Below are 27,011 nucleotides of genomic sequence, written 5' to 3'. Positions count from 1 at the left end.
TACGGGGACCGAGATCCCAGCTAACCGTGCCCAGGGAGTCGTAGGCAGCCTCCCAACTATACATAAACATCAAATACGTGGCGGGCGAGAATTTGAGGGTGCCCTTGGGCCGACTTGGCACGGTGAGAGGGCCGTAAGGAGATCACGGCCCTCCTGACGGACCCCGCCGTGACATAATGGTTGTTTGTTTGTTGGCCCCTGGGCTTGCTCTGCTCATTGTCCGTTCCCCCTCACCCCCCAGTGAGCTCAGTTTAAAGCCCTGTCCAGGAACTTCACCATCCTGGCTGAGAAAACAGCCTTCCCCTTTGGCATGAGGTGTATACCGTCCCTTTCCAAAAGACCTCTGTCTCTGAAGTGCGTGCTGTGGTCAAGGAAGCCAAAGCCCTTTCAGCAGCACCATCGCCGGAGCCTTCAGTTCACCTCTTTTATACATCTGTCTTTCCTAGGCCCGTGGCCTGCAACTGGGAGGATGGAGGAGAAAACTACCTGCGCCCCAATCTCTTAAGCCCAGCTCCCAGAGCCCTGTAGTCACTCATGACCCAGCCAGGATTGCTCCGAGCCATATCATTCATGCCCATATAGATGAGGAGCATGGGGTGTAGTGGTCAGAGGACCGGACAAGTTTAGGAATCCTCTCTGCCACGTCCTGGATACAGGCCCCTGGGAGGCAGGAGACCTCATGGGTCAGGGTGGCAGATCACTCCCTCTGTCCCTCTCAGTAGGGAGTTCCCTATCACAACCACCCTGCATCTCTTCTTAGGGGTGGTAGCTAGCTGCCTCCCCTCATCCACAGCTGGTGTTTCTGCTGATGTCTCTGCTGGTGGTGCGAGAGGTGCGTACCTGTTGCTCAGTTCCAAGGGAGGAATGACCCTGGTACTGCATGTCTTGGGACCTGAGACGACCATCTTCTAAACATCCCCTGGGTGGGGCTCCCAGTCGATCTTCCTGTTGTCCATTTTCACATAGCCAGACATCCATGCTCTTCTCTCTTGGTTCTTCAGGAGAAGAGCCTGATTGTAGTAGTCATCAATAATGTTGAGGTGATGCTGTTGCCATGATGGTCCAGGAGATATGTGAGGGGCAAGAATTCTTGTGGGTGGTATCTTTTATTGGAACCAATCCTATGGTTGGTATAGATATAGAGAAGCTTTTGGGTATCACAGTATCCTTCCTTCAGGGCTGAGGAATGTCTGTTCCAACTATACATTTGGCCCAATAAAGTATAACACCCACAAGAATTCTTGCCTCTTGCATCTCCTGGACCATCATGGCAACATCACCTCAAAGCTACAAAATACATGAGGAAGGCTACTATAATACCTGAAAGCTTGTTTATGTCTATAACAACCATACAGTTGGTCCAATAAAAGAGATCACCTATAGGAATCTTTACCTGTCAGCATGCATGTCCTTGATAGTTAACAATTGCCAGATAGTTTATTTGTGTAACACATTCAGTTTTTACAGGAAGTCTAAACTTTTGTTTTGTCAAAATATAACTGAAATAGCAAAAAAGTATAGAATGTGAACTATGAGTGCCATTTGAGTTTTTTTTTTTGTCTTTCTTTTTTCCATCATGGTGGTTTAATGAAGCTGAATTAATACAGTGAGAATCTTGTGGGTCTAGAAATAGTTGTCCACTTACTACTGTAGCTCAAATACTAATGAACCACACAATGGAAAGACCATTTATTAGATTTTTTTTTTTAAGTACAAGAACTATTTTAATTTGTAAATTAGTGCATGAGTTGCAAAAATATGCCGTTCATATTTCAATCTTTTCATAGATTTCATAGATGTTAGGGCTAGAAGGGACCTCAAAGATCATCAAGTCCAGCCCCCCGTGCCCCAGGGGCAGGAAGTCAGCTGGGGTCAAAGGATCCCAGCAAGATAAGCGTCTAAACGTTTCTTGAATGAGTCCAGAGTAGGTGCCTGCACCACTTCTGGAGGGAGTCTATTCCAGGTCTTGGGGGCTTGGACAGTAAAGAAATTTTCCCTTATGTCCAGACTAAATCGGTCTTGGAGGAGTTTATGACCGCTGGTTCTTGTTTTTCCTTGGGGTGCTCTGGTGAACAGATGTTCTCCCAGATCCTGATGTGCACCCCTTATATACTTATAAACAGCCACACCTGGGTTGTTCTGTGTTTTCTCTCTGTGGCCAATCCACAGAGGTTGTGAGTCTGTGATAACTCTCAGCTTGAAAGTTTGGCTCTTTAGCACAAACTACAGAGATTTGTACCTTTTAGCTCTGGAAGTCATTGATTCAGTACAGTTGCAAAATGGCAGACTTCACTTTTGTTTTCATATACCTACTGACTGGTTGTCATCAGTGATATCTTTTATTAGGGCAACTGGATATTTGCAAAATATGCCTGAAGAAGGGGGTGTATGCCCAAAAGCTTGCAAATAAATTTTTTTTTTTGCAAATATCAAGTTGGTCTAACAAAATATAAAACCTGGCACTCACCTCTGCCATGAGTTCTGATTCCTTTTGCCTGTAGACGAATACAGCTACAACCTGTATCCCTGTTAAGGTTTTGTATTATGAACTCAAGTTCTAACTATCATTAAGTGCTCTTTTTGTTTGCTAATAAAGATATAAGTATCTGGCCTGATTCAAGGAATGACTAGACAATCCAGTGTTGTGTTTTTTGGCATGTTGTGACTTAAAATGTAGCAAACATATTTTTTTATTTTTGCGAGGAAGGGAGAAAGGTAGGGGAAATATCATTCATGTGTTGTTTTCTTTAAATGCTTCTAAAATGACCAGGAAATGTTATCTGAATAGGCAGTCTATTTTGTTGGTGATGGTCCTTAATTTCCTAGAAGTCTGATGATTTATATCAGTTAGCCAACCAGTATCAAAACCAAATGTAAAAAACACACAACCCTATAGTAGTCATGTGACCACACATCTGTTAAATGTGATTGGTATTGAAGCTGCACATTGGTTGCTCAGAATATAGGTGGAGATAAGTTGATTTTGCTTGGTAGAAAGGAGGTAGTTGTGGGTTAGAGAAGAAATTGAAGAGTGGCACATGTGTGGCTAGTGAACCAATTCCTTGCTTCTTTTCATGGGTGGGATACGTAGTCTATGAACTTGACCTCTTAAAATACGCAAACCATATCGCTGTGAAAGTAGTTCATGTGTCTCTTCCATAGACTACAAAATCCTTTTTTATGATAAATTTAGAAATTCAGTTCCCTGATTTTTTTCCTTTTGTTTTTACTGAGGGCTAGATTCTATTCCACCTATTAGGTATCTAAGTGAACCTAGGCTTCTTAAGGAAATCCTATTCCAATCTGCTGAAGTCTGAAAAATTGTTAATGCAAGATATAAGTGTATCTTCCTTGTGCATGCTGCTTTTCATTTTAAGGCTAGCATGGTAGCATGTTCAAGAGTAGGCATGGTAACATTTGTCCAGGAATTTAAGCAAGGTGGAATAGGGTCACATGTAGGTACCTAAGACCATGTAGGCATCTAATGAGTGGAACAGGATCTGGCCCTAAGATTCCTAAGGTCCTTAAAAATGAACACTTCTTTAAGGTCCTTTTCCAGTGTCAAAGTAATGTGTAGGGGATCTAGTTAAATGAGATTCAGTCCGATTCTCATCGATCTTTCTAGGTTAATATGTTTCTCATGTATGTAATCAAAACCTCTTCCTGCACCATCCTCAACCTTTTTTCAGAAATAGCTTTGGCAGAAAAAATGAAGAAAGCCAGCTTGCTAGAACACACTTTAGAAGATGAAGGAAACGCATCTGTTACAGACAGTTTAACATTTCACGCTCATGAAACGAGAGGAAGAATGTTCTCAGAAGAGAAGGGTAAGATGAATACACTGCATTTAAGGGGTAGGGGTCTGGCCCCTCACCCTGCACGGCCACTTTCCCCACTAAAGCTGTTAGGGAGACAAATTTAAGATGACCCTCCAATAATTAGATTTTGTATCTGGAAAATTATAGCAAATTTATATTTATTTATTTATAATTATGGATGTATATAATCTAATTATTGGGGGGTTGCCTTAAATTTAGAGTAATCTTGGATTTGGGTAAATGCTGTAATTCCACAGTACTATCTGCTCTATTTAGAAGGGGAGTGAAAAGGATCAGTTTTTAGCTGCTGGATGCTATTTCATTAGCCAGAAACATAAATGTATAATTACACAATCAGTTAAAAAGTAACCAAAAATGTTAAGTTCATATCTCCTTGGAGTGGCTGCAGCAATATTTACAGCTAAATTGTTCCTAAACACACTCTCCAAGACTTCTGGATTGCTGGGTTTTACATTAATGAGCGAAGATTGGATTTGGGCCACGGTACCTGTTAACAGTAAAACAAACAAAGATACAAAACCCCACCTGAGGCAATCTTCTTTGTAATGACACCTGACATTCATCTTGTGTTACAGGTTAGATATTCATTAATTCAAGCACTTGGAAAAGTTGGCTGTCAATAATTTATCCAAATACAATCAAAATTTTCAATCTTGTTAGTATCACTTATTGTGAGTTAAAAATACTTGTGGCCCGGAACAAAAGACACCACATTTGTGCAAAATTCTCTTCAAAATGATGTTGTTCAGGCCCTGTTAGAATAATAGAAATTTAGGGTTAGAAGGGACCTCAGGAGGTCATCTAGTCCAACCCCCTGCTCCAAGCAGGACCATCCCCAAGTAGGTCATCCCAGCCAAGGCTTTGTCTATCTGGGTCTTAAAAACCTCCATCACCTCTTTCGGCTGCCTGTTCTAGTGCCTTACTACCCTCATCATGGGAGGTTTTTCATCATATCTAACCTAAATTTCCGGTGCACTTCATCCCAGCTTCTGGGTCACTGATGAAGATACTGAAGAAGACAGGCCCTAGGACCAACCCCTCAGGCACTCCACTTGATACCAGCTGCCAACTAGACATCAAGCCTTTGGTTACTATCCTTTGAGCCCAATGATCCAGCCAGTTTTCTGTCCACCTTACAGTCCATTCATCCAACCCATACTGCTTAGCTTGCCTGCATTTTATCTAATGTGGAAACCCTTCTGCTCTCTCTGGAAGGGGCAGAGGGAGGGAAACAAGGTTTGAATTAATTTAAGTGCTTTTAAACAGCCAAATCCTGTAGTCTTTATTTAGACCTTCCTGAGTCGCTAGTTTGTCCATGGGGAATTTTGCCTGAGTAAAGTTGACCTATGATTGATGGGTAACATTTGTGATAAACATGCATACATACATGATATACAGGGTTTTTTTTTCTAACCTCAATCTTTACTTTCTTCTAAAGTAATGTTATAATTCTTAAATTTTCACTATGTACATTTTTAGTTGTAGAACCATGTGCCCTTGATGATGATGATGTGTATGTCCAGGGAATTGGGTACAAAATTATATTAACTAAGCGGGATGAAGAGGAAGAATTGATGGACAGGGCCAAAAATGCAGTTTTCTATTGCCTGATGCGTCAAAAAACTGGACTGAGTCTCAAGGTATACTCTAAAACCTGCAACTGCACTTATGCTGTCTGTGCTTCTGCTTTCATTAGAAACCCAGTTCCTCTGAAGTTCATAGTTTGACTGTAACCTCATCCACTTGGAATACAATATTGACATTTTCAATATACAGGCATTTTTTTAAAGTTGGAAGTGGCTAAAATCATTTAAGGTTTTTTGTTTGTTTGTTTTTAGTAATTTCAGAGTAGTCTGAAGTTTGATTGTTCTCAGTGCTCTTCTGTAATTTTCTCCTCTTGCCTTGATCTCCCCCTACATTGTCTCTTTCCAATCCTTTCTTCCTTTCTTTGCTCTACCCTTACTTTGAGTGTCTCCCTTCATTTTTATGTGTGATTAATATGATGTCTGCTGGCTACAGCACTTCCAGAAGTGCACTGACGCTTGAACCAAAATGGCTTTTGGCCCTTCACATTGTGCTGTCAAATTGCCTTGGCACCCTGTGAGTTGGAGAGTCAAGATACTGACGGAAGCCAAGGACAAAAGTTGATACCCTTCCCATGTCACCTTACAATTTAATCCAGCCCCAGTACAGAGTTGATGCTTTTAACTATTTCCATCCTCACTTAGCATATGTATCTGTGGAGCCAAATGTTGGCAATTGGTGGGCTTGAATCAGCAGAAATTATACATGGTCTCCTTAACAAAGCAAGCCCCAGAGGTGTGTAGAAGTTGGTTATGAAGCAGGCTAAACTAATATCTGGCCCACTCAAGGTCTTACAGGTGAAGGGCACTGGAAACTCTCATGTGGCTTGTGGTGAGGAGATGGCTGATGTACTTGCAAATTATATCTCAGCTAGCAAGACAAGGTGCAGTGAAGTATGGCACGTCCACTCCATGTGTGCTACAGACTGAAAAATGTAATGTAGCCACTGTTTAACATGTGCCTAGTGCTGCTTTCAGTCTTGGGCCTGCAGTATGCCTTGTATCCATCTAAAGGTATCTCTATTATATTTTTCTGGCATTTGGTGTGTGCAGAGTGGAGTGAGTGAGCAGAGTATCTTTCATAGCACAGCTCTCAGTTATAGCCTGGATATGGTATAGACATATCCACGTTGTCTGAGAAGAGAAGTCCTGCTGACCAGGTAGGCGAAGGGAGTAATTTCTTTCTTTATTTGATATGCAGTTCTTTGCTGCAGGTAGCATGTACACTCTCTGAAAAAGTGCACATTATTTGCAAAAGAGCAGGCAAAAATACTTTGACAAAAAACACACCATCCAGAAAAGAGACTGTGCCTCCTCCCTACTTCCCAAAGGCCAGTGCTTATGAAGAGAGACATCAGAGTACTCAGAACCTACCTGATTCCTTCCAGACTCTTCATTCCACAGGTGTTAATAACCCTCTCCCTTTTTAATGGTCTTAATATGCCATTAATCAAACTATTTTTTCTTCTGCAATTCTGTGTTAACTAGTCCTGGCAGTGTAGCTCCTATTTCACAGCTTTTCAGACTATTTTAACTTTAGCTAAAAACTTTAACTCAGGTGTAGAAACATTATCTCAGGTGAACGTTAACTCAGGTGAGGAAATAACTCTCACTGAAGCGTTGGATGCACTGTCAAGATGCTCAAGAACGCTTTGTTTTGTTTTATGCTTCGGAGAGAGATGTGTATTTGATTCTAATGACAAGAGGACTAAACAAACAACATATTTTGATTATTTTTGCCCAGTTTGTTGTGTTTTAAATACTTTTAATGTATGCTATGTATATATATGTATTCTATATATATATGTATGCTATATATATATATAGCAAATTAATGCACATTCCAATGAAGTTATATTTGTTTTTGCTTCAATCTTAAGATGAATGATACAGTCCTAGGCCCATAGCATGTTAGTAAAGCTTTTTGTTTCTTTTTAACTGGAAAAAATGTATGTTGTGTTATATCTGATAATCAGGGATCCTGTTTTACTCTGATAAAAATAATACCCAATTTTCGGTTTTAAAAAAGTAACCCAAAATCCATTTTTCCATGATTAAAATGAAACACCACATAGTAAAACATAGTGGTGTTTCATTTTTATCATGGAAAAATGTGGGTTTTGGATTGCTTTTTTTAAACCGAAAATTGGGTTGCTGTTGGTTTTGTTTTTGTCAGAAAAAACCAGGTTCCCTGATTATCACATGTAACACAACTTACATTTTGTGCAAGATGCATTATGTGGTGTTTCATTTTAATCATAGAAAAGTGTGGATTTGGGGTTACTATTTTTAGACCGAAAATTGTTTGTTTTTTTTATCAAAGAAAACCAGGATCCCTGGTTAATGCACCATACAGTCTGCACCCTTCTCTTCAAAATCCTAGATGTGCCTATGATTCTAGAATATGTATTCCTGATCTACAAAATTCCAATTAATTTCCAATTAAATACTTGTATTCTTAAATAAGAGCACATTTTCAAATAGCTTAATCCTCTTTGCAAGTGAGGGCCTTATAATAATTTAGTGTATAGCACGTCCCTGCACCCACAAATGCAATTAAGTAGGAATAACTATTCTACTTAAAATGTTTACTTTACCTTAATTTGAATTAATTTTCTTACACATATCAGCCATAAGCACTTAATTCCTTCCATTAGGATTTTTGAAGAGACCGATGCTGTGAATTCTGTATCTAGTTTTGTCATGTAATAGCAACTGATTTATTATTACTTATTTTTAATTGATATGGTGTTGCAAAATTCTGCGGTATAGCAAGATTATGTTTGTAATCTGCGCACGGAACGTACCAAATTATTTGCCGGTTGAGCATTATGCTACCTACCTAGTTTCCTCCCCAACTCCTTTTATTATGTGGTCTTTTGGTATCATTTGAGTAAAAAATTTCTATACAAAATAAAATAGGTTATGCCACTTTCTTATGACTGTTGCTATGAAGAATCTCCAAAAATAGAAGATGAAATAATGGATAAAAATAATAGGACCATTTCAGTGACAGCGTAGAGACTTTTCCATTCCCTTTATTCTGCAAACATTTTAGCTTCATTTAACCACCCGTTAGCTTTTTGTTGCTAAATGAGTTCTTTGCTATATTTTCTGTGTTGCTGAGAGGTCAAAGTAAATAACAGTAAGTCTTCTCAGATTTTTTTTCTCTTGGTAAACAACCAGTGCCACATACTAAAGCAGGCGTGGGCAATTATTTCAGGCGGAGGGCTGCATACCAAGTTTTGGCAAGTTATTGAAGGCTTCATTTCTCTCTCCAGCGCATGGAAGCAGGAACAGCCCCATGCTCCCAGGCCAGAAGCCTCTGCTAGGCAGGGGCTTCTGGATCGCGGGGCAGGGCTGGGGGGGCCTTGCTGCTGGGTCCTGCTGCTGGCTTCCCTTGGGTCCTACTGCCCTAGCTCTTGTCATCTTTGACAGGCAGCCAGGAGCAAATAAATATTAAATTTTCTACATTTTTTAGGGGCCCTATGGGCCAGATAGAATGGCCTGGTGGGCCAGATCCGGCCCCCAGGCCGTATTTTGCCCATTCCTGTACTAAAGGTATCTGTGGTAACTACAGGCCAGTTGTGGAACTTTGTTTGCCTGTTGTACTCCATTCTTTTTTCTGTCTTGTCTATTTGAAGTGTGAACTCATCAGCATAATGTGTCTCTTCCTGTGTTTCTGACTTTTTCTTTTTTTGTGGGGGGAGGGGAAAGAGAGGGGAAACTACTTGTATTTTGAAATTATACCAAAAAAGGGTTTTTTTGGTTTTTATTTTAAATTGAATAGGTGAAAATTAAATTAACAGGCTTCTAAATTATCAGGTATATATAATTGCAGCAGTCTGACTTGACCCAAGCCAATTTTTTTTAAGATTATCAGTTTGCAAAAAACATAGAAGATTTCAAATTTTTGTCCCAGTTCAGGATGGGAATTATTTGTAATAGCTTAAATTTTTGTGGGACGTGAAAACTATTTCCTGTACAGCTGTAGAGTCACCCACTTTGGGGGATCAAAATGCAACTGCAAGCACTAATTAAACTACTTGTGCTTTTAAGTAACTGATTCATATATACCAGAGCTGTCCAACTGCCATGTGGCCTCCAAAGAATTAACATAGAATCATAGAAAACTAGGGTTGGCAGGGACCCCGGGAAGTCATCTAGTCCAACTCCCTGCTCAGAACAGGACCATCCCCAATGGCAGTGCTTCCCCACCTTTTTCAGCCCAAGGCACACTTACATTAATACAAATTTTCTGCGGCACACCTGTTAAGGTATTCCCCATCCTCATACTTATTGTAGCTCATTGCCATGGCAAAATTCTGTGATGCACCTATTCATTTCTGATGGCACACTTTTTTGTGCTGCGGCACACTGGTTGGGAAACACTGCCCAGTGGTACCATATATTCCACAACCTCTCTGGATAACCTGTTCCAGTACTTTCTCACAAGGAGGGTAGTAAAGTTTTCCCTAATATCTAACCTAAAGTTCCCTTGCTGCAATTTGAGACCGTAGATCCTTGTTTTGTCATCTGTCACCACTGGGTGTTTACACACACTCCAGGAATGGGGAGGGGAGCTTTAATTAAAGCAGCTCTGAGAGCCACTCTAATTAAAGCACCCAGAGTATCTCATGTGTCAGTGTCCCCTCACTTAAAAAATGGCAGCAGTGTCACTTTAACTAAAGCTCTTTTGACGAGCTTTAGTTAAAGTGCCCCCACTGCCATTTTTGAGCGAAGGGATGCTGATACACGAGATGCTGGAGTGAAGTAAGTACCATGCTCCATCAGACCTGATTAATCGAGCCTGCTCCAGCTCACTGTAATTACAGTGTGTTGGAGCAGCCTGGCTGCTCGCATATAGGTGCCCACTAAAAACAGTCTATGTGACCCCTGCTAGTGCTGCCTGTGTGGTGTGTGGCCCTTACTGGTATAGTGTGTGGCCACTTTGAAAGATGGACAGCCCTGGTGTACCCAATGAGGTTTTGTCATTTAGATTTTCATGACTTTAAGCCAAACTTCATGGCAAATGAACACATTTCTACATAGCAAAAGACGACCTGGGCTTTACCACTTGTCTGCTGCACTTGGGTAACTGCCTGTTCACAAATTTTGGCCCTCTGGCAAATGAAAGCTAATCCATGGTTGTTTTAACCTCCATGAACATGGGATAAAATATTGTGGATGGCTTTAAGTTACCTCAGCACGAGGGCATGGCCATGGAACAGCTGATGTATATTGCCTGTGGGCACACTTGTCTCTGGGTAAGTCCTGAGATAACTGAAAGACAACCCATAGTAGCTTACCCCTCTCAAGGAAAGAGCTAGGCTACTGTGAGGTTGCTTTCATTTACTATAGGGTAAGACTCTGTAGATGGGCCACTACCATAGAGCAGCTTGAGCCCTACCCTCCTTTTACCTCACAATAACTTGTGCCTGTGCCTCAGTGGATCTGTTTCTGATACTAGGATCATTCAGACCCAGAACTCGAGAAGTGCAAATGCATGTGAACTGAAATCATAAAAACAAAATGCTTTGCATAAGTACATCTGTGAAACAAATCCACCACGATTTCACTTATGGCAGCTAGTATATAACATGTCCTGCCAAAATGTTTTTCCTCAGGGTTTGTTCACACAAAGAATGTTTATTTTTTCACTTCCATATTCCCAGATTTAGCCATTTAGAAACAGAAGATTTAACTGCAGTTGTTTTCAAAACTAGACAGACTTGTTTTGTATGAGGAACTAACTCTTGAGACCTTTTACCAGATCATTTGCAAGTTATGATGCAAGGTTTAAAATAGTTCAACATGTAATAAATTCAAACTGCATGTAAAGCCCTTTTCTAATACCTCAAACTGCCTCTTGTAACCATTGTCATAACACAGGAGTTCACTACTTGGGCAGACACCAAAGTAGGCCAGGATGCCCTATAGGGCTAGGGACAGATATTACACATAAGCCAGTATAAGTGATCAGAAACTGGTTTAAACCTGTAACAGAACAGAAGTTCAGTGCACATAAACCAGTTTGAAAATGGCTGAAACCACTTTGACATAAACCTAGTTGAATGTAGTATTAGACTTAACTGATTTTGGTCAAACTGATTTATGCAATGTCTGTCCCAGACCTCTTCCTGGTTTAAGTTAAACCATAGTCCCCCAGCATCCCAGATGCTTTGCAATTCTGGGCGGGACTCTGCTCTCTGATCCAGCCCAGCAGGGCTGGCCCCGACCCTTTGCTGCCTGGCTGGAGCTCTGGCAGAGACTGCAGGTACAATGGCATCTTGCTGGCTTCTTCCTGCTTATCCACCCCCATCCCCTCCCACCACCTCCACTCCCTGCTCAAGCAGGGATTCCCCTTCCTGTCTGCCTTACACAGACACCTCTCAGCATTAGCTAGCATACTACATGCTGGCTACAGTCTGTGCTGTGGGAGACGGGACAAAGGCAGACAGGACAGTGTTGGCTTAGGGCTTTTTGGAGGGAATCAACAAGTAGCTGGTAATGTCCCTCTATCCCTTCCTCGGGAAAAGTTGTTTAGTTGTTTAAGAAGAGCTTAAACTAATGAGAGAGGCTTTGTTTTGTTTGATGGCCTGAAAAATGCTAACAGCTCCCTGTGTAACTCCCTGATGTGTGACTAAGTGCTCCATTATCAACAGTAGGGGTGACCCCCCCTACTCAGAGTGTCCTGCTGGGGCCTGGCCATGGCTGCCCTCAGCTCAGCACCTTGGAAGGGAAGGGAGGGCTGCTGTAGTGCCCCCCGGCTTCTAGCCTGAGCCACTGCGGACATGTGCCTGCATTTCTGGAATGAAAAGGGGAATGTCTATCTACCTCTAAATCAGTTCAAGCTTTGCAGGTTAAACTAACCTGCAAAGATTGAATCAATTCAGGCTCAGGCTTTTTGAATGTCCATCCCTAGCCTTAAGAGAATGCCTGCTTCTTGTTTCATTTTCCCTTGTGTAAATTAATATATGTCCCACTGAATTAAGTTGTATTATACCAGCAAAAAGCAGCATAAACAGAATACCAAAATCAGGATCTTTGCATGCATCTTGCATTTTATGATAGTATTGTATAAAAAGGATATGGGTCCAGCAGGAAAGTCGATAGGGGGTCTTCATCTGCCCAGACTGGCAGGAATACTTTGAGGCATGCACTTGCTAGCATTTGCCCTTTTCATGCATCACAGTTGCCATTAAGAACATCTGGAGGTGAATGAAACATATGCACTTCAATGTTTGGTTTTCTGTTCTCACTGTTAGTATTTTTAGTTAACTCTTATGTTTGATCTATAGTATATGTTATGTGAACATGCTTCATTATGAACCAGTAATAAAAATGACTCCTAGACTCTGATTTACAAGAAAATAGATACTTCATATGTACATATAGGAAAACATGTAATTTATGTTTATAATAGAAGACATTTAATCAAATCCTACATTAAAATGCTTATGCACAAGGGTATAAATTAAGGCTGTATATGCAAAGCCATCACTTGTTATTCCCTGAGTTGAGTCAGAATAATAAACCCCTATTGTTTTCTTATCATAGCTTTTTGTATATACTGTCCTGGGTTTTTTTTGAAAGCAAAGAATTAAATAGAAGGAAGAAAAATTACACAGAGGTTTGCTTTTTTAGGAATATGTAATTTTTTGGCTTGCAGCTTACAACAGCATATGTAAATCCCAGAACCTGGGGGTATTTAGCTAGAAAAACCCTAAAAGTATATGTCTCATGCACCTGAAGAAGATCATGGAAAGGAATCTAGAAGAACTTATATAGAAGAATAAGTAAAATAACAGAGGAGAAGTAAGTAAGACCTATGACATGAAGCTCTTTGACAATGGGAAGAAGTAGTTTGAATTTGAGAAGGAAGAGCCAGAGAGTGCTGAGGTGACACTTGAGTTGGACAGAGATTTGAGTTGCCAAAATGTCCCCCAGTTAGGCAGATCTTTGATGCATATGAATTGACTTCATCAATCAAGTCATGTTGCTGGAATCTCTTAATTTAAAAGATTTTGTCATTTAAAAAATAATTAAATCAGGGTGGAGTCTTTTCTTAAGGTTGTTAGGACTTCTTTAATCATGTTGCTTTTATGCAGCTAATACATTTTTTTTTCTTCTGCAAATGTCTTCTAGGCCTATTTTCTGTTTCATCTTCCAGACCTGACACCTTTAGTCAATACTTTGGTGTATCTCAACTTGTCATTCAATAATTTACAATTCTTTCCTAGAGAGGTGAGTACTTGCCAGTTATTTTCCATGTCATTATGAAGAGTAAAATTATGTAAACTTGATTTTCTTGAGTTTAAAACTAAAGTAAACATTAAAAGTCCTTTTCAAGCAGCAATGACTTACTGTGAAATCAGGTAGCATAGATTTTAGAAAAATGTAATTTCTTTGGTGCTTATTTGAGCAATAGCAAGAAAAAATATGAGTTGAGAAAGATGCCAACAAGATTTGGAAACACCTCTATCTCTCTTTCATTCTGATTTTGTTTTAGGCGGTTGGCTTTATTTGGGAGATACTCCTGATTTAAATGTATTAGCATTTATAGGGCAGCAGTCTATGTGTTGATATTTCTATCTATATATTATTGTACTCACAAACATTATTAAGAACATTATTCATTATTAAGGTTGCAAGGTCAACACTTACATGTTGACTTTGCCAACCTTAATCTAACCCTTTTGGTATGATACGTTATGATACAATCTTTAGTTGCATGAGCACATTATACATCCTTTTCCAAAGGGGTCCTGCCTCATTCACTGTGTTGCAGGGCACTAAGACTTGCCTGCTCCTTTAAGGGCAGAAGCAGCATAGCCAGAGAGCGATGCAGGCTAGACAGAGCTCCACACTGCAGGTTGCCCGGGCAGCAGGCTAATGAGGGAATTAACTGGCACCTGCACACAGTCAGCTGACCAGAAGGAGGCAGGGCCCTGGGTATATATAAGCCCCAGGGCTGGGGCTGGCAGAGGTTAGTTCTCTGGCAGCTGCTAGGGGAAGGAGCTCCTGCAGGAAGGAGCTGCCCTGAGATGTGTGGTTGTCTGGTCTGCTGCCTGTAGGACTCATAAGGTACCCTGGGCTGATTGGCATGCTAGACTAGGGGACAAGTTCGCTTTCTTAAAGGGGGAGAACGATCTGCTGAGCTGCGCTGCACCTGTGCAATGCGACAGCTGTTGCACGGGTGCCAGGAGTGGGGGGAGCGATCCCTGCTGCCCCCCACTATCCCACGCTGCATGGGGGCTCTGCCATGAGCACTCAGAAGCCCAATAGCCACTGCTGCAACCAGTGAGTGCGGGGCTTTTTTTGAAGTGCCAGGGCTAGGCTGGGGTCGGGCAGGGGATGGTGGGCTTCTCCCACGGCTCCCCACACTGGGGCAGAGGCAAGCACAGCTGGAGGAGCCATGGGAGAAGCCCCTATGGCTACTCTGCCCAGCTCCATCCCCTGCCCAGCCTCAGCCTCCTGGCACTTAAAGCCCTGCACTCACCGGCTGCAGCAGCAGGGATCAGGGCCTCTGGGGGCTTGGGCAGCAGGGATCACCTCCCCCACCTGACACCCGCACAGCAGCTGCACCATGGTGTGGGTGCAACACTGCTTGACAGGGCACCACATGCTGTCTGGGAGCTGGGACAGTTCCAGCAGTCGCCTGAAGCCTGGCACTGCTCAGCCCCAGCGGCCCCAGGTCCCAGACGACGCGTGGTGCTCTGCCAAGCCATGCTGCACCCACACTATGGAGCAAAGGCTGCACGGGTGCCAGGTATAGGGGGGGGTGATCCCCACTGCCGCCCACTGCCCTGCACTGTGCAGGGGGGCTCTGCCATGAGTGCCCAGAGGCCGCAATAGCTGTTTCTGTAGCTGGTGAGTGCAGAACATTTTTTTTTTTTTTTTTTTTAAGTGCGAGGACTAGGCTGGGGCCGGGCAGGGAATAGGCCTGGTAGGGCAGCCATGGGGGCTTCTCCTGTGGCTCCCCCCACCTGGAGAAAAGCAGGCATAGCTGTAGGAGCCACAGGAGAACCTGCACCCGCCCAGCTGTGCCTGCCTCTCCCCGGCCAATCCGAATCTCCAAAACTGCGTCTAAACTCCATAACAGATTCAGCCAAATCGAAACAGAGCAGTGATCCAAAACACCGAAATGAATCACTGTCCTCTGAAATGGCTGAATCCAAAATCAAAACAAGATATAGCCGTTTTGCACAGCCCTACTGCTGAGCACTAAGCTGATGTTTTTAGCAAACTGTCCACAATCATTCCCAGATCTTTCCTGTGCGATAATAGCTAATGTAGATCCCATCATAGTGGTTCACAAGCATAGCCTGGGTTATTTTTGGGTTATTTTGTTATTTTTGTCATTGTGCGTCACTTTACACTTACCCGCATTACATTTTATCTGCCATTTAGTACCCATTCACTCAGTAGTGCCAGATCCTTCTGTAGTTCCTCACAGTCTGCCTTGGTCTTTACCATTGTGAAAAATTTTGTGTCCGAGTTATAAAGAAATAAAGACAAATAGTCAGTATTTTTTTACCATGAACCAAGCAATATAGTTTTTCATGCCTCTACTATTTTAGCTAAAATGTAAAATAATAATAATAGAGCAGGTGCTTATTCAAGCTTTAAATGGTTAAAGGTTGGATAAATTGTAAGTGGCTGAAAACAGGGGTTTAGAATGGGAAGTAACAGGCTGTGCCAGTAAGCCTGCATATAATGCTATACCAGTATCAGTGAAAACCTAAGAAAAAAATGCATATCAAAAGAGCCCTCTACATGTACAGGTAAAAGCACAAAGGGATCTAACATGCAATCTTCATAATGGCACCTCTTGCCAGTCAGCATGCATGGCAATGGCAGGAGGACTGATTGTGGGATCATCATGGAAGGCCATCCAAGGGAGCCCAGGATTGCCATTCTGGGCTCTCCCTAGACCCGCAAATATCTAGCTCCTGCAGATGCATGTCCCACAGCTGATGGGACTCTTAGCCCCAGTAGTTGCGGGGCACCCCTGTGACTGGGAGATTGCAGCAACTGTCATCTCCCAGCTGCAGGGGCACAGGATACACATGCAAATAACAGCTGGATAGAAACTAGCTCTAAAGTTATTGCACACTTTTGACCAATAACTTTATAGCCGGTTGGACCTTTTTAAAGCACCATAGTTAGTTTGCACGTGTAGCCAGTCTAAATTAATTGTGCTATTAACCAGGTAGTTGTGCAATAGATGTAGTATGTAGAAGGGGCAAAAGTCTTACTATAACTGTATATTGATTAACAATCAGGACTCGTGGTAGAGGTGATATCTTTTATTAAACCAACCAGATTTTTGCAAAAAAAAAATTCTTTAATTCCAAGCTTTTGGGCACAAACACCCTTCATCAGGCTGCATCTGTACATTTACATTCAAAATTCTTAATATATCAAAACAGTTTTCCATATTTTTCCAGCATTGCCTAGAAATGTAAAAGCATTTATCATCTTTGCTTTGTGACTATTTTTTTTCCATTCTCTTTTTTTTTCTCCAAGGTGTATAATCTTCAAAAATTACAAGTCCTGAAGGTCCGAAACAACCCCATTAAAGAAATCCCAGATGATATTCACAAACTCAGGACACTTAGGAAATTTATCATTTCCTTCAATTTGCTATCTGTCCTTCCCACTGGGTAAGGTATTCAGTATTAATGAATAGTCTATATTATAAACTTTCTGAGCTCAAACAAGGTTCAGTTTCAGTTGTGACATGCTGTAGTTGTTCATCAATTCTCATATCAGCTTTGTAGATGACACCTAAGAAGCTTTCTAGTATTATATGTTTACATACTTGTGACACGCACGCACGCGCGTGCGCGTGTGTGCAAAAGTACTTCCTCTGTAATTGGCAGTGGCTGAAAAGGAAGTAGTGACTTTGACTATGCATTGTTTAATTTTCCAAAGGAGCCTTTGGTCTTGATATCATCAGACAATCATTGCACTGTCTGCCCCTTGCTAGCTTTTCTGGTATTACAGTACTATCCAGCGGCTCAACTAAAATCAGAGAGTCCCTTGGTGCTAGGAGCTGTATGAACACGTAGTCAGAAACAGCTCCTACCCCAGAGAACCAATAGTCTAAATAGAAGCCATAGACAGCTGATGGGGAAAGGATGGTGTGCTATTCCCAGTTTCAGGGATGCAAAAAAGAAAGATACAGAGAGCTGGTGGGACTTGTCCAAGTGACTGTAAAGCCAAGAGTTGAGCCCAGCTTCCATGAATCCCTGTCTTCTGTTTTAACTACAAGAGCAACACGCCTTATGACAGTTTTCTTTGCTGACTGATATATAAAGTGGAAACTCATTAAGGTAATGCTGATAGAACACAAATTACGTGCATTTTAGTGGGCATTAAAATTAATGGTTATAGTGCTTCTGTCCTAAAGCAATATAATTGCCTAACAGGGAGAGAGGCAATTGTATTAATGCATTTACTAAATACTAATCTGTGCTCAGTGAAAGTTACACAGTGCTTTTCTATTTATGTTATTGCATAAAAAGCTGTGGACCATCTATGGCATAGATTCTGTGCTTTGAAGGCTCACTGTACACTCCCAGCCATCTGTACTACTCATTTTTCCCCTTTCTATTCATCTCACTCCAGAAGTTCCCTTTCCTTTTATTCCTTTCCCTTCCATGCTTTCCTGAACTGCAATTCTTCTTAGAATCTCCCTAGTTGCTTTGTTTTTCTTTGTTGTATGTAACCCATTTCCTCCACATTTTATCCCTTCTGTCCAGTTAAGCTTTTCAAGGTAGGGATTATCTTTTATTATGTGGTTTGCACAGTTCCTAACACAATAGAGTCCTGACCTTGCTCATCACTTCAATGTTATCATGTAATAAATACCACTGAGGAATCACATTTTCACAGTTTCTAGGGTTACTTTACAGAATCATTGTTTGGGCTCATTATATTCATTGTGTGACATGGATAAGAGATTGAACTGTCTAAAACATACAGAGGTCTTTACACAGGAAAACCCTGCCCAAATGCTATACCTCTCATCTTCACACACCTATCAGTTCTGTTATTGTGTGTCTTTAGCCTTATTGTACACCTTTTGCCAGCTTCATTCAGGTGACACCTGTGTAAGTTTTCCAAAGTATATGGGCTGGCATCTTCTGCAGAGTGTGCCTCTAGACTCTAACGTAGCAGTCCTTCACATTTTATCTCTGTCTTTCTCACCCACCTAAATAGGATCCAGCCCAGAAGGGGAATAAAAGCCTGTGTTCAGAACAAATTAATAATGCAGTGATCTCATTCAAAATCTAAATATTATCAGCACTATGTTAGCTGCTATGCATGGAGCATTTCCAAATGTTTGCCTTCTCTGCATCTGAGTGGAGTATTTTCTATTTTCCACTAATTTTTCACAATCATCAGTCTAAGAAATGTCTGATCTTGAAAGGGCTTAAGAAGCTTGTAAGTAAATCGGTCATCTTAAGTTAATGGCAATAAACACTGTTAATGGGTTATATATATCTCATATTTTATTGGTAGATATAAAAATGGCCTATATATTTAAATACCTTTTATGCTTATACAATGCTTTCTCTTCTTTAGGCTGTTTTCATTACCATATCTTTGGTATCTGGATGTTGCCTACAATGATATCAGTGTTATCCCTAGTGAAATCAAGAATCTCAGGTATATAAATAGTATGAAATGGAATCAGACCTATACATTACAATATTGTGAGGCAGATCATGATCTTTGTTATATTATTGTAAACATGGTGTAACTTCACCAAAGTCCATACTTTGCATTTATCCCTGTATAACATAACTGAAAAGCTGACCTACTATTTGGTGTTTAGGACTTGATTTTAAAAAGGTTATATGCATAAAATGTATATCAATATGCACACCTGATATTCACAAATACTTCAGCTATATTGAAAAATTAGGTAGCTGCACACAATTTGTGATCATTTGCTAATTATGACTGTGTGCATGTATGCTTGCCTAATTTGTATTCACAGTAATTATGTGCCCTCAAATCATGCATGCTTCTTGCCATGAATTTTGCGTGGGGAAGATGGGATGAGGAGTGGGTTCACGGGAGCCATCCAGTAGACGCCATGCAAGAAAAATAGTTCCCTCACATGGGAGAATACAGCTCTTCATTTTTGTTTGAAAAGCTGTAGGTATTTTGAGAGGATATCTATGCAAGGACATTTATGAGGACAGAGATAGAAATGTATTTATATGCTAAGCAAATGTGACATTAAGAATATTCACACTTTCCCTTAAACTTTTAAAAACTCTAATGTTTTATGCATGTAATTCATTACCCATCTCAGTAGTTCAATTAGATGCACCCTTATTTCTGGCTGCACAAGGTGTTAAATATACTTAGGAAAATAATCATATTTATTTGTACATCTTGCATGTAAAATGCAATTAAATACTTGGCCCTTTATACATACAGGTATACTTGCTATATTGTTTCAGGACCCCAAAAATGTGAAGTTGGATATAAATGTATATACATTATGGACATGATAGCCAACTGCATGAATAATCTGTTAATATATGGTTGTCCTCAAAATTACAGAGCACTTGAATATCTAGATGTTGAAGGGAATCAGCTGTGTGTTTTGCCTGGTGGAGTCTTGAAGCTTCCTCTGAAAAGCCTTAGAGTAGAAAATAACTTCATGCATCCTTTCTTATGGAATGAAAGCTGCCAAAACCAGCCACAGAGACTTACTGATTTGGCTGCATTTTCCTTCTCCAAAAACAATCTAGGACAAAGATATAAGGAAATCCCAAAGGATATTCAAACCATATTGTGCAAGTAAGTGATATAGGCTTCCTCCACCACGGTGCATTCTGCAGGAATCTGTGATGTACAGGAAAGATGCATGCGGGACCTAATCAATTATTTGAGGATGTCAGAAGGAAATCTTCTTCAGGCATGGTAGTTCATACTTGCTGTATCATACTTTCATACTTTCTCCATGCATGTAATTTGTTACCCATCTTGGACATTCCCATCTTGGGTAGCTGTATCCTGAAGCTACCTATATAGATCCTTACTGTTTGAACTGCATGCCATGAATTGTGAGGCACAGGATGTTCAGCTCCCAACCCACAGGCCAGATTTGGCCCGCAGAGCTACCACAGAGCTGTCATCCAACCCGCAGGGCTCTAAAAATATGGCATCAGGGGAACATTAGCAGCATTAATTGCTGCTCCCCTGCTGCTGAATTTCTGGACTCATTGGAAGCTTTCCAGGTGGCATAGCATGACCCTATGTGTTAGAATGGGTGTGCAGGGCCCAGGCAGTGCAGGGTCCAATTTGAGCACACGGGGCAAGATCCAGGTGGTGTGGGGCAGGATCTGAACATTACAGGGTGGGATCCTTTAGCTCTTATTTTCAGTGCAGAGACTGAACTAGCAGGTATTGGGTAGATCAGGGTTATGCAATGTTACTTGACTTATTTTTTCTCCATTTTAGCTTTACCCTCTGCGACTACTGCAATGGACCTTTGTATGGTCAAGGACTTCATTGCATTCGAACTCAAAGGAGCATATTTAGATCACACAGACTTCCTTTCCTCTTTAATGCCTGCTCATCATCTTGTTACAGAAGCTTCATGTCTCAGACTGCTGCTATGTCTCAAATATTTTATAGAGATGGATTTGAGTTACAGCATAGAAACTGGTGATGTGATAATGCCACTTACAATATATGATGTCTTTTAGGTCATGTGGTACTAGAGGATAGCTTCAGATATTGGCATACTTGTGATGACTTCCTATGTGCAATTATCATACCCTCCTTAAAGTGTGTTCTGTTCTAAATTCTCTGGTTTTTTGTTTCTATTTCCATATGAATTTATCTCTGTTTATCTCAGAGATCACTCACTGACAAGTTTTCTCAGAAGGCTTTTAAGCAATGTTTGTGACTGACAGATTCTGTACAAATAGTGTACGAAGAGTATAAATATATAAATGCAGACTCAGTAAAAAAGACAGGAAGACAGAATGGTTTTTTGGTGTTTCACTAGATCTCAGATGATAAAACCTAGTTGAATCAAAATTTAGCCCAAATTCATCCTATGAAATCAATTAGGTTACAATGAGGGTGATTTTTGGCTGTAACATTTCCATGTTACCATGCTGGTACTCAGTAGGTGGATCTACACATGTGCTTTACTATGTAGTCAACTAATTAGCTCTGCAGTAAAGCATTCCTGTCTACATGTATGCCAGCACAGTATGAGCGTGCAGTAAATTAACTCCGCTGTACAATAGTACTGTTGGGGACAGTACTATCTAATGATGGAGCAATTAAGTACAGTGAAACACATATGTAGATGGTAACAGGGACTGGCTGGGGCACAAGGTTTGTGGTTCGTTTCCATCATGCCTTAAATTGAACACATGTCAGAGTAGTCCCACCATGCAGCCTGGGTCTGGCTGCATGGCAGGGCTCCCTTGACAACTTGTCCCGAGTGGGCAGTCTGACAGCTGTGCAGTACAGCCCTACCTGAGGCTGCACCCTGTTGTTTTCAGGGTGCTAAGTCAATGTGGGCTTATCAGCTGAGGCTTTCTGTAACCTAGGATAATGCTTGTCTTCCCCACAGCTCTGGCAGGGGCTGAGGAGCAAAGCATGTTCTAGCACCAAGTCATGAACAGCCATGGGGCTCCCCATAACCCAGCAGATTGACTGCCTTGCCCCACAGCTCCCAGAGAGCTGAAGAGCAAGGCACTTAACATCCCAGCCATGGGTATCCTGGAATAGGGGAGAGGTTCTCTGATCCCAGGTCCTGTGCTTTGGGACCTTTAAACAACACAGGTGCAGCCCAACTGCACATGCACTTTTTTCTGACGTCCCCAGCCTATGAGGGTCTGAGACAAGCCCCAGTGTAATCACAGGGGTGGGACTCACAATCCTCTGATCATTGGTCCCAGCCCTGGGACTGCACTAGAGCCAGTTGGAGACTCCAGTCCAACCCCAGGGCTGAGAGAGACAATCAGGTGCTGGTCAGCCTCAGCCTCAGGACTGCACTGGGTCATACCAGACTGCAGGCACCTGGCTCTCAACTTGTCTGTGCTGGGATCATAATCCTGGGCTCCTCCTGCACTGGGAAGCAGTAATAATGTGGCTGGGGTCTGATTCCCAATCCCAAAATCATGCATCCTGCCCTGCACATGTGGCATGGCAGGAGGTATGATTTTTGCGATGCACATGTGGCATGGCAGGAGGGATGATTTTTGCTCTCATGAATCGGATCCCAGTTGCACCATTAACTGAATATGTACAGCATGCTGTAAATTCCGACACCAACTCAGACAAAACATGGATCTGTGAAACTTGGAACATGCTGCATTGTGTTCAAATTGGGCTTGTTAGCTACAGATTCATTCAATCTGCCCAGACCTCTTACGTGTCCGCCATGATCCAGAGGATCGATGGTTGCCTACCTACTAGGGGTGTAATTGTAGGTGGTCTGCTGTCTTGTGGATTCCTCAGTCCTGAGTTAAGCAAGCAGACCCTTTACCATTCATGAAGAGAGCAATATGTCTAAGAATAATACTTAATATTCATTGATTCAGCGAGAGCAAGCATGCTCTAGCCTGGTGTTTAAAGCACTTACTTGGAGATGCAGGTTTTACTACAGCTGTAATGAATGTGTAAGTACTCCATGCAAAGTTGAACAGCAGAGTTTTAGAGAGACAGAGACCCACCTCAAAATACCTCACTAAGCAGTAGTTAAATGCCTCTCTTGGGAGGTAGATTCAAATTCTTGCTCCATATCAGACAGTGAGGGGATATGAACCAAGCTCTCCCAATCCCCCAGGGAAGTACTTTAACCAGTTGACTATTGGCTTGGTACTGCTTCCTTGCTGGTGGTTTTTTTTTTTTGAGACCTGACCCAGTAGGTATTCTGTGAGACAGTTACCCATTTGTGAATCCTGCCAGGGCTTAGGCTCCAAGCAACCTAGTGCAGAGACAATTATTTCGGGCAGAGGGCTGCTTACCGAGTTTTGGCAAGCCATCGAGGGTCGCATGGGTAACCTCACACTTTGACAGATGCCCTGCCCCCTGGTTGCCATCTTGGGACCAGAAGTCCCACCCCCTAACCCCTGACTTTTGCTACCAGAAGTCCCTCTGCTTGCCCCCCCAGAAATACTCCTTTCAGCAAGGGGTTTTGCAATCTCTGAACCAGAAAAATACCAATTTATATTCTAAAAATCAAACATAGTACAACATTCATTAATTTGGTTTAAAAAATAATTGTCCTGATTTACATGCGTTTGTGTAGTGTACATAGAAGTGATAGTATAATAACTTAAAATGAAGTCTTGCTCTTATATATTGGGGGGGGGGGGGGGTGAGTGGGAGGGTGAGTATAGCTCCTACGGCCCCGGGACTCTGGCATGGGCCCCATGCTCTCGCTTGCTGCCAGTTGCCCCCTGGCTGCCACTGCTGCTCTTTTCCTGCCACTCCTCCCACTCCCCCCCCAGCCACTCCAGCACCATGTCCCAGCTGCTCCTGCAGTCCTGGCACTGCAGCTGGGGACCACGTGATTCACTATTCAACACCTTTATCAGCGACTTGGAGGTGGGCATGGAAAGCACACTGTCCAGATTCACTGGTGACACAAAGATGTGGGGAAAAGTGGGCACACTGGAGGGGAGGGACAGAATCCAACTAGAGCTGGACAGGTTACAGAGGTGGGCAGATGAGAATAGGATGGAATTCAATGCAGACAAGTGCAAGGTACTGCATCTAGGGAGAAGGAACCAGCAACACACCTATAGGCTGGGGAACACCCTTCTCAACAATACAGTGGCTGAAAGGGATCTTGGAGTCATTGTTGACTCCAGGATGGACATGAGCTGCCAATGCGAGGAAGCGGTCAGTAAGGCTAACTGCACCTTGTCATGCATCTACAGATGCACCACAAGCAGGTACAGGGAGGTGATCCTTCCCCTCTATGTGGCACTGGTCAGGCTGCAGTTGGAGTACTGCATCCAGTTCTGGGTGCTGCACTTCAAGAGGGATGTGGCTAACCTTGAGAGAGTCCAGAGGAGGGCCACTCGCATGGTAAGGGGGCAACAGGCCAGGCCCTACGAAGATAGACTAAAGGGCCTGAATCTATTCAGCCTCCACAAGAGAAGACAGAGGGGATCTTGTAGCCATCTATAAACTCACCGGGGGGGACCAGCAGAAAATAGGTGAGGCTCTGTTCCCCTGGGCACCATCTGGAATAACAAGGAAAATGGCCACAAATTGATTGAGAGTAGGTTGAGGCTTGATATCAGGAGGCATTGCTTTACGGTTAGGGCTGCCAGGCTTTGAAATGGGCTCCCAAGGGGGGTGGTGCTCTCCCCTACCTTGGGGGTCTTCAAGAGGAGGTTGGATAGGTATCTGGCTTGGGTACTATGATTCCTGCACTTGTTCCTGCCCAAGGCAGGGGGTCAGACTTGATGATCTGTTCAGGGCCCTTCTGACCCTAGAAACTATGAAACTATGGAGCATGGCAGGCAGGCAGGCAGGGAAATGGCTGTGGCAGGTGGGGCAAAGGGGCAGTGAGTTGGTGTGCAGAGCGCAGCAACAGCTGGGTGGGTGCGTGGGACCCATGATGGTGCACTGGGGTGAGCGCGGGTGGGGTCCAGAGTGGGGTGGCAGGAACACGGGGCTGGGCTGCCAGGGGCTCTATGGACCCAGGCTGCACTGCTCAAGCAGAGAGAGGGAGCTGTCCCGGCTCCATACAGCCCCTGGTAGCCTGGCCCTGTGCTCTGCTGTGGGCCCCACTGACGCTGGCCCTGGGGCACCGGTGTGGGCCCCACACTCCCACCCAGCTGTCACTGTGCTCCATGCTCCCACTTACTACCTCTTTTGCCTGCCTGCCACAGCCATTTCCCCAATCCCCTCCCCTACCTGCCAGCTGGCCTCTGGCACTACATGGTTCCTAGCTGCAGCTCTGGGACCACAGGAGCCAGCTGAGCCGGCCCTAAGGACTGGAGCAATCACACACGGTTCTCCCCTGCCTCCCTCCCCTCCTTCTTATCTGTATTTCCCTTGGCACAGGGAGGCAGGAACAGCCCCAAACCAGAAACCTCCAAATGCCCCTGGTAGGCAGAGGCTTCTGGCTGGGGCTCAGGGTAGGAGAGGCTGGGGGTGAGGCAGGGCCAGACTTGCTGCAACGGCTGTTTCGTTCTGCCGCTGGGTCCCCCTGGGTCCTACTGCCCCTGGCTCCTGTCATCTTTGACAGGCAGCCAGGGGCAGATAAATATTAATTTTCTAATTTTTTTTAGGGGCCCTGCAAGCCAGATAGAATGGCCTGGCAGGCCAGATGCAGCCCATGGACTGTATTTTGCCCACCCCTGACCTAGTGCCATCAGGAACATGTATAAAAGGCTGTGTGCAAAAATTTGGGGACTTCTCTGGTGACAGTGGAGGCATCACCCGAGTTGGGCAGAAACTAAATGGGAGTTGTGAGGATCTGTACTTGACACTGAGCACTTCAAACACCAGTTAGAGGTTCACATCCTTTTAGCTCTTAAGTTTTCAGTTTGATCTGCTAAATCATGAGAAACATACAAGCTGTCTTCCCTAGGTTTTGGACTTCATTCAGTTAACTCATACAAGGAAAGAGCACAGGTTTTTCTTTTTTTCCCTAAGGGAGGTCACAGTTATAGGAAGCCAGGAGCCTAGGTGGAATAGCTAGATGGAGAAATATAAAGGCAGAGGTGGACATGGCAGGAAGTGGAAGGAAAACTCAAGATAGGAATTTATGGCTTTGTCAGAGAGAATGTATGGATTTTGCGAGAAGGAGGAATAGAAGAACTGAGAGGCCCAATGGTAGGAATTTTATGAAAATGAAGAGTGAATATATTTCAAACATTGCATCATTCACATTAAACCTTCAGCTTATTAAAGATGAACCTTAATATGAAGGGTAATGTGATTAGTCTGCTTACTGCAGGAGGTATTGTCAGTGATGTTGATTTCAGAGAAGTCAGTACTGAGTATAGTAGAGGTTTAATCTCCAAAAAAAGGGGTTATATTTCCTAAGCATGATAGTGTTGCTACTTTTAGGAAGTACACTATCTACCAGAAAAGACAAGAGCCTGGTAGTTTTCTGCAAACTTTTCTCAGGAAACCACAATAGCACAGCAAAGCAGTGTGGTTTGACACATACACAACATAAGTGCAAAACTTTGAAAGGAAATCTCTCAGATAGTAATTTGCCTAGCTCAGGTTATGCATCTCGGGCTCATTTTAGTCCTTTTAGCAAAGGTGTTACTGCAGTTCTCAAACAGTTGTTATATATTCTTGGGTCATTTCATCACCCAGTAATTATAAATTGCAAAATACTGTAGCTGTCAGCAAACCATAGGGTAAGATGCAGTTATATAAAGAAGGCATGCTTTTCTTGATGGAAACTGTCCTGAGACTGTGCCATTGCAAACTATGTAAACCACAATATGAACTATGTAGCACTGAAACTCTATAACAAGTTAGGTAGTAATATGCCAATAGTTCTATGTGGGTATGGTCATGGTAAATTCAGTAAACAGTACTTCTGATTTAACAC

At 42.7% G+C, this 27,011-nt stretch overlaps 1 protein-coding gene across 1 annotated transcript in view; it reads left to right on the top strand.

Moving 5' to 3' along the window:
- The window catches only part of LRRC63 (leucine rich repeat containing 63), a 36,315-nt gene extending 14,880 nt beyond the window's left edge, over positions 1-21,435 (top strand). The window contains exons 3-9 of the mRNA XM_025214721.1: positions 3,690-3,827; positions 5,319-5,479; positions 13,571-13,669; positions 16,955-17,091; positions 19,019-19,102; positions 20,012-20,251; positions 20,915-21,435. Of these exons, the coding sequence (XP_025070506.1) occupies positions 3,690-3,827; positions 5,319-5,479; positions 13,571-13,669; positions 16,955-17,091; positions 19,019-19,102; positions 20,012-20,251; positions 20,915-21,125 (1,070 nt within the window). The 3' untranslated portion in view covers positions 21,126-21,435. The remainder of the gene's footprint in view (positions 1-3,689; positions 3,828-5,318; positions 5,480-13,570; positions 13,670-16,954; positions 17,092-19,018; positions 19,103-20,011; positions 20,252-20,914) is intronic.
- The last annotated feature ends 5,576 nt before the right edge of the window (positions 21,436-27,011 follow it).

This window comes from Alligator sinensis, unplaced genomic scaffold (assembly GCF_000455745.1).
Source record: "Alligator sinensis unplaced genomic scaffold, ASM45574v1 scaffold1219_1, whole genome shotgun sequence".
NCBI classification, from domain to species: Eukaryota; Metazoa; Chordata; order Crocodylia; family Alligatoridae; genus Alligator; species Alligator sinensis.
The sequence above is the reverse complement of the archived record's forward strand: the minus strand, read 5'-3'. Positions and strand labels throughout refer to the sequence as shown.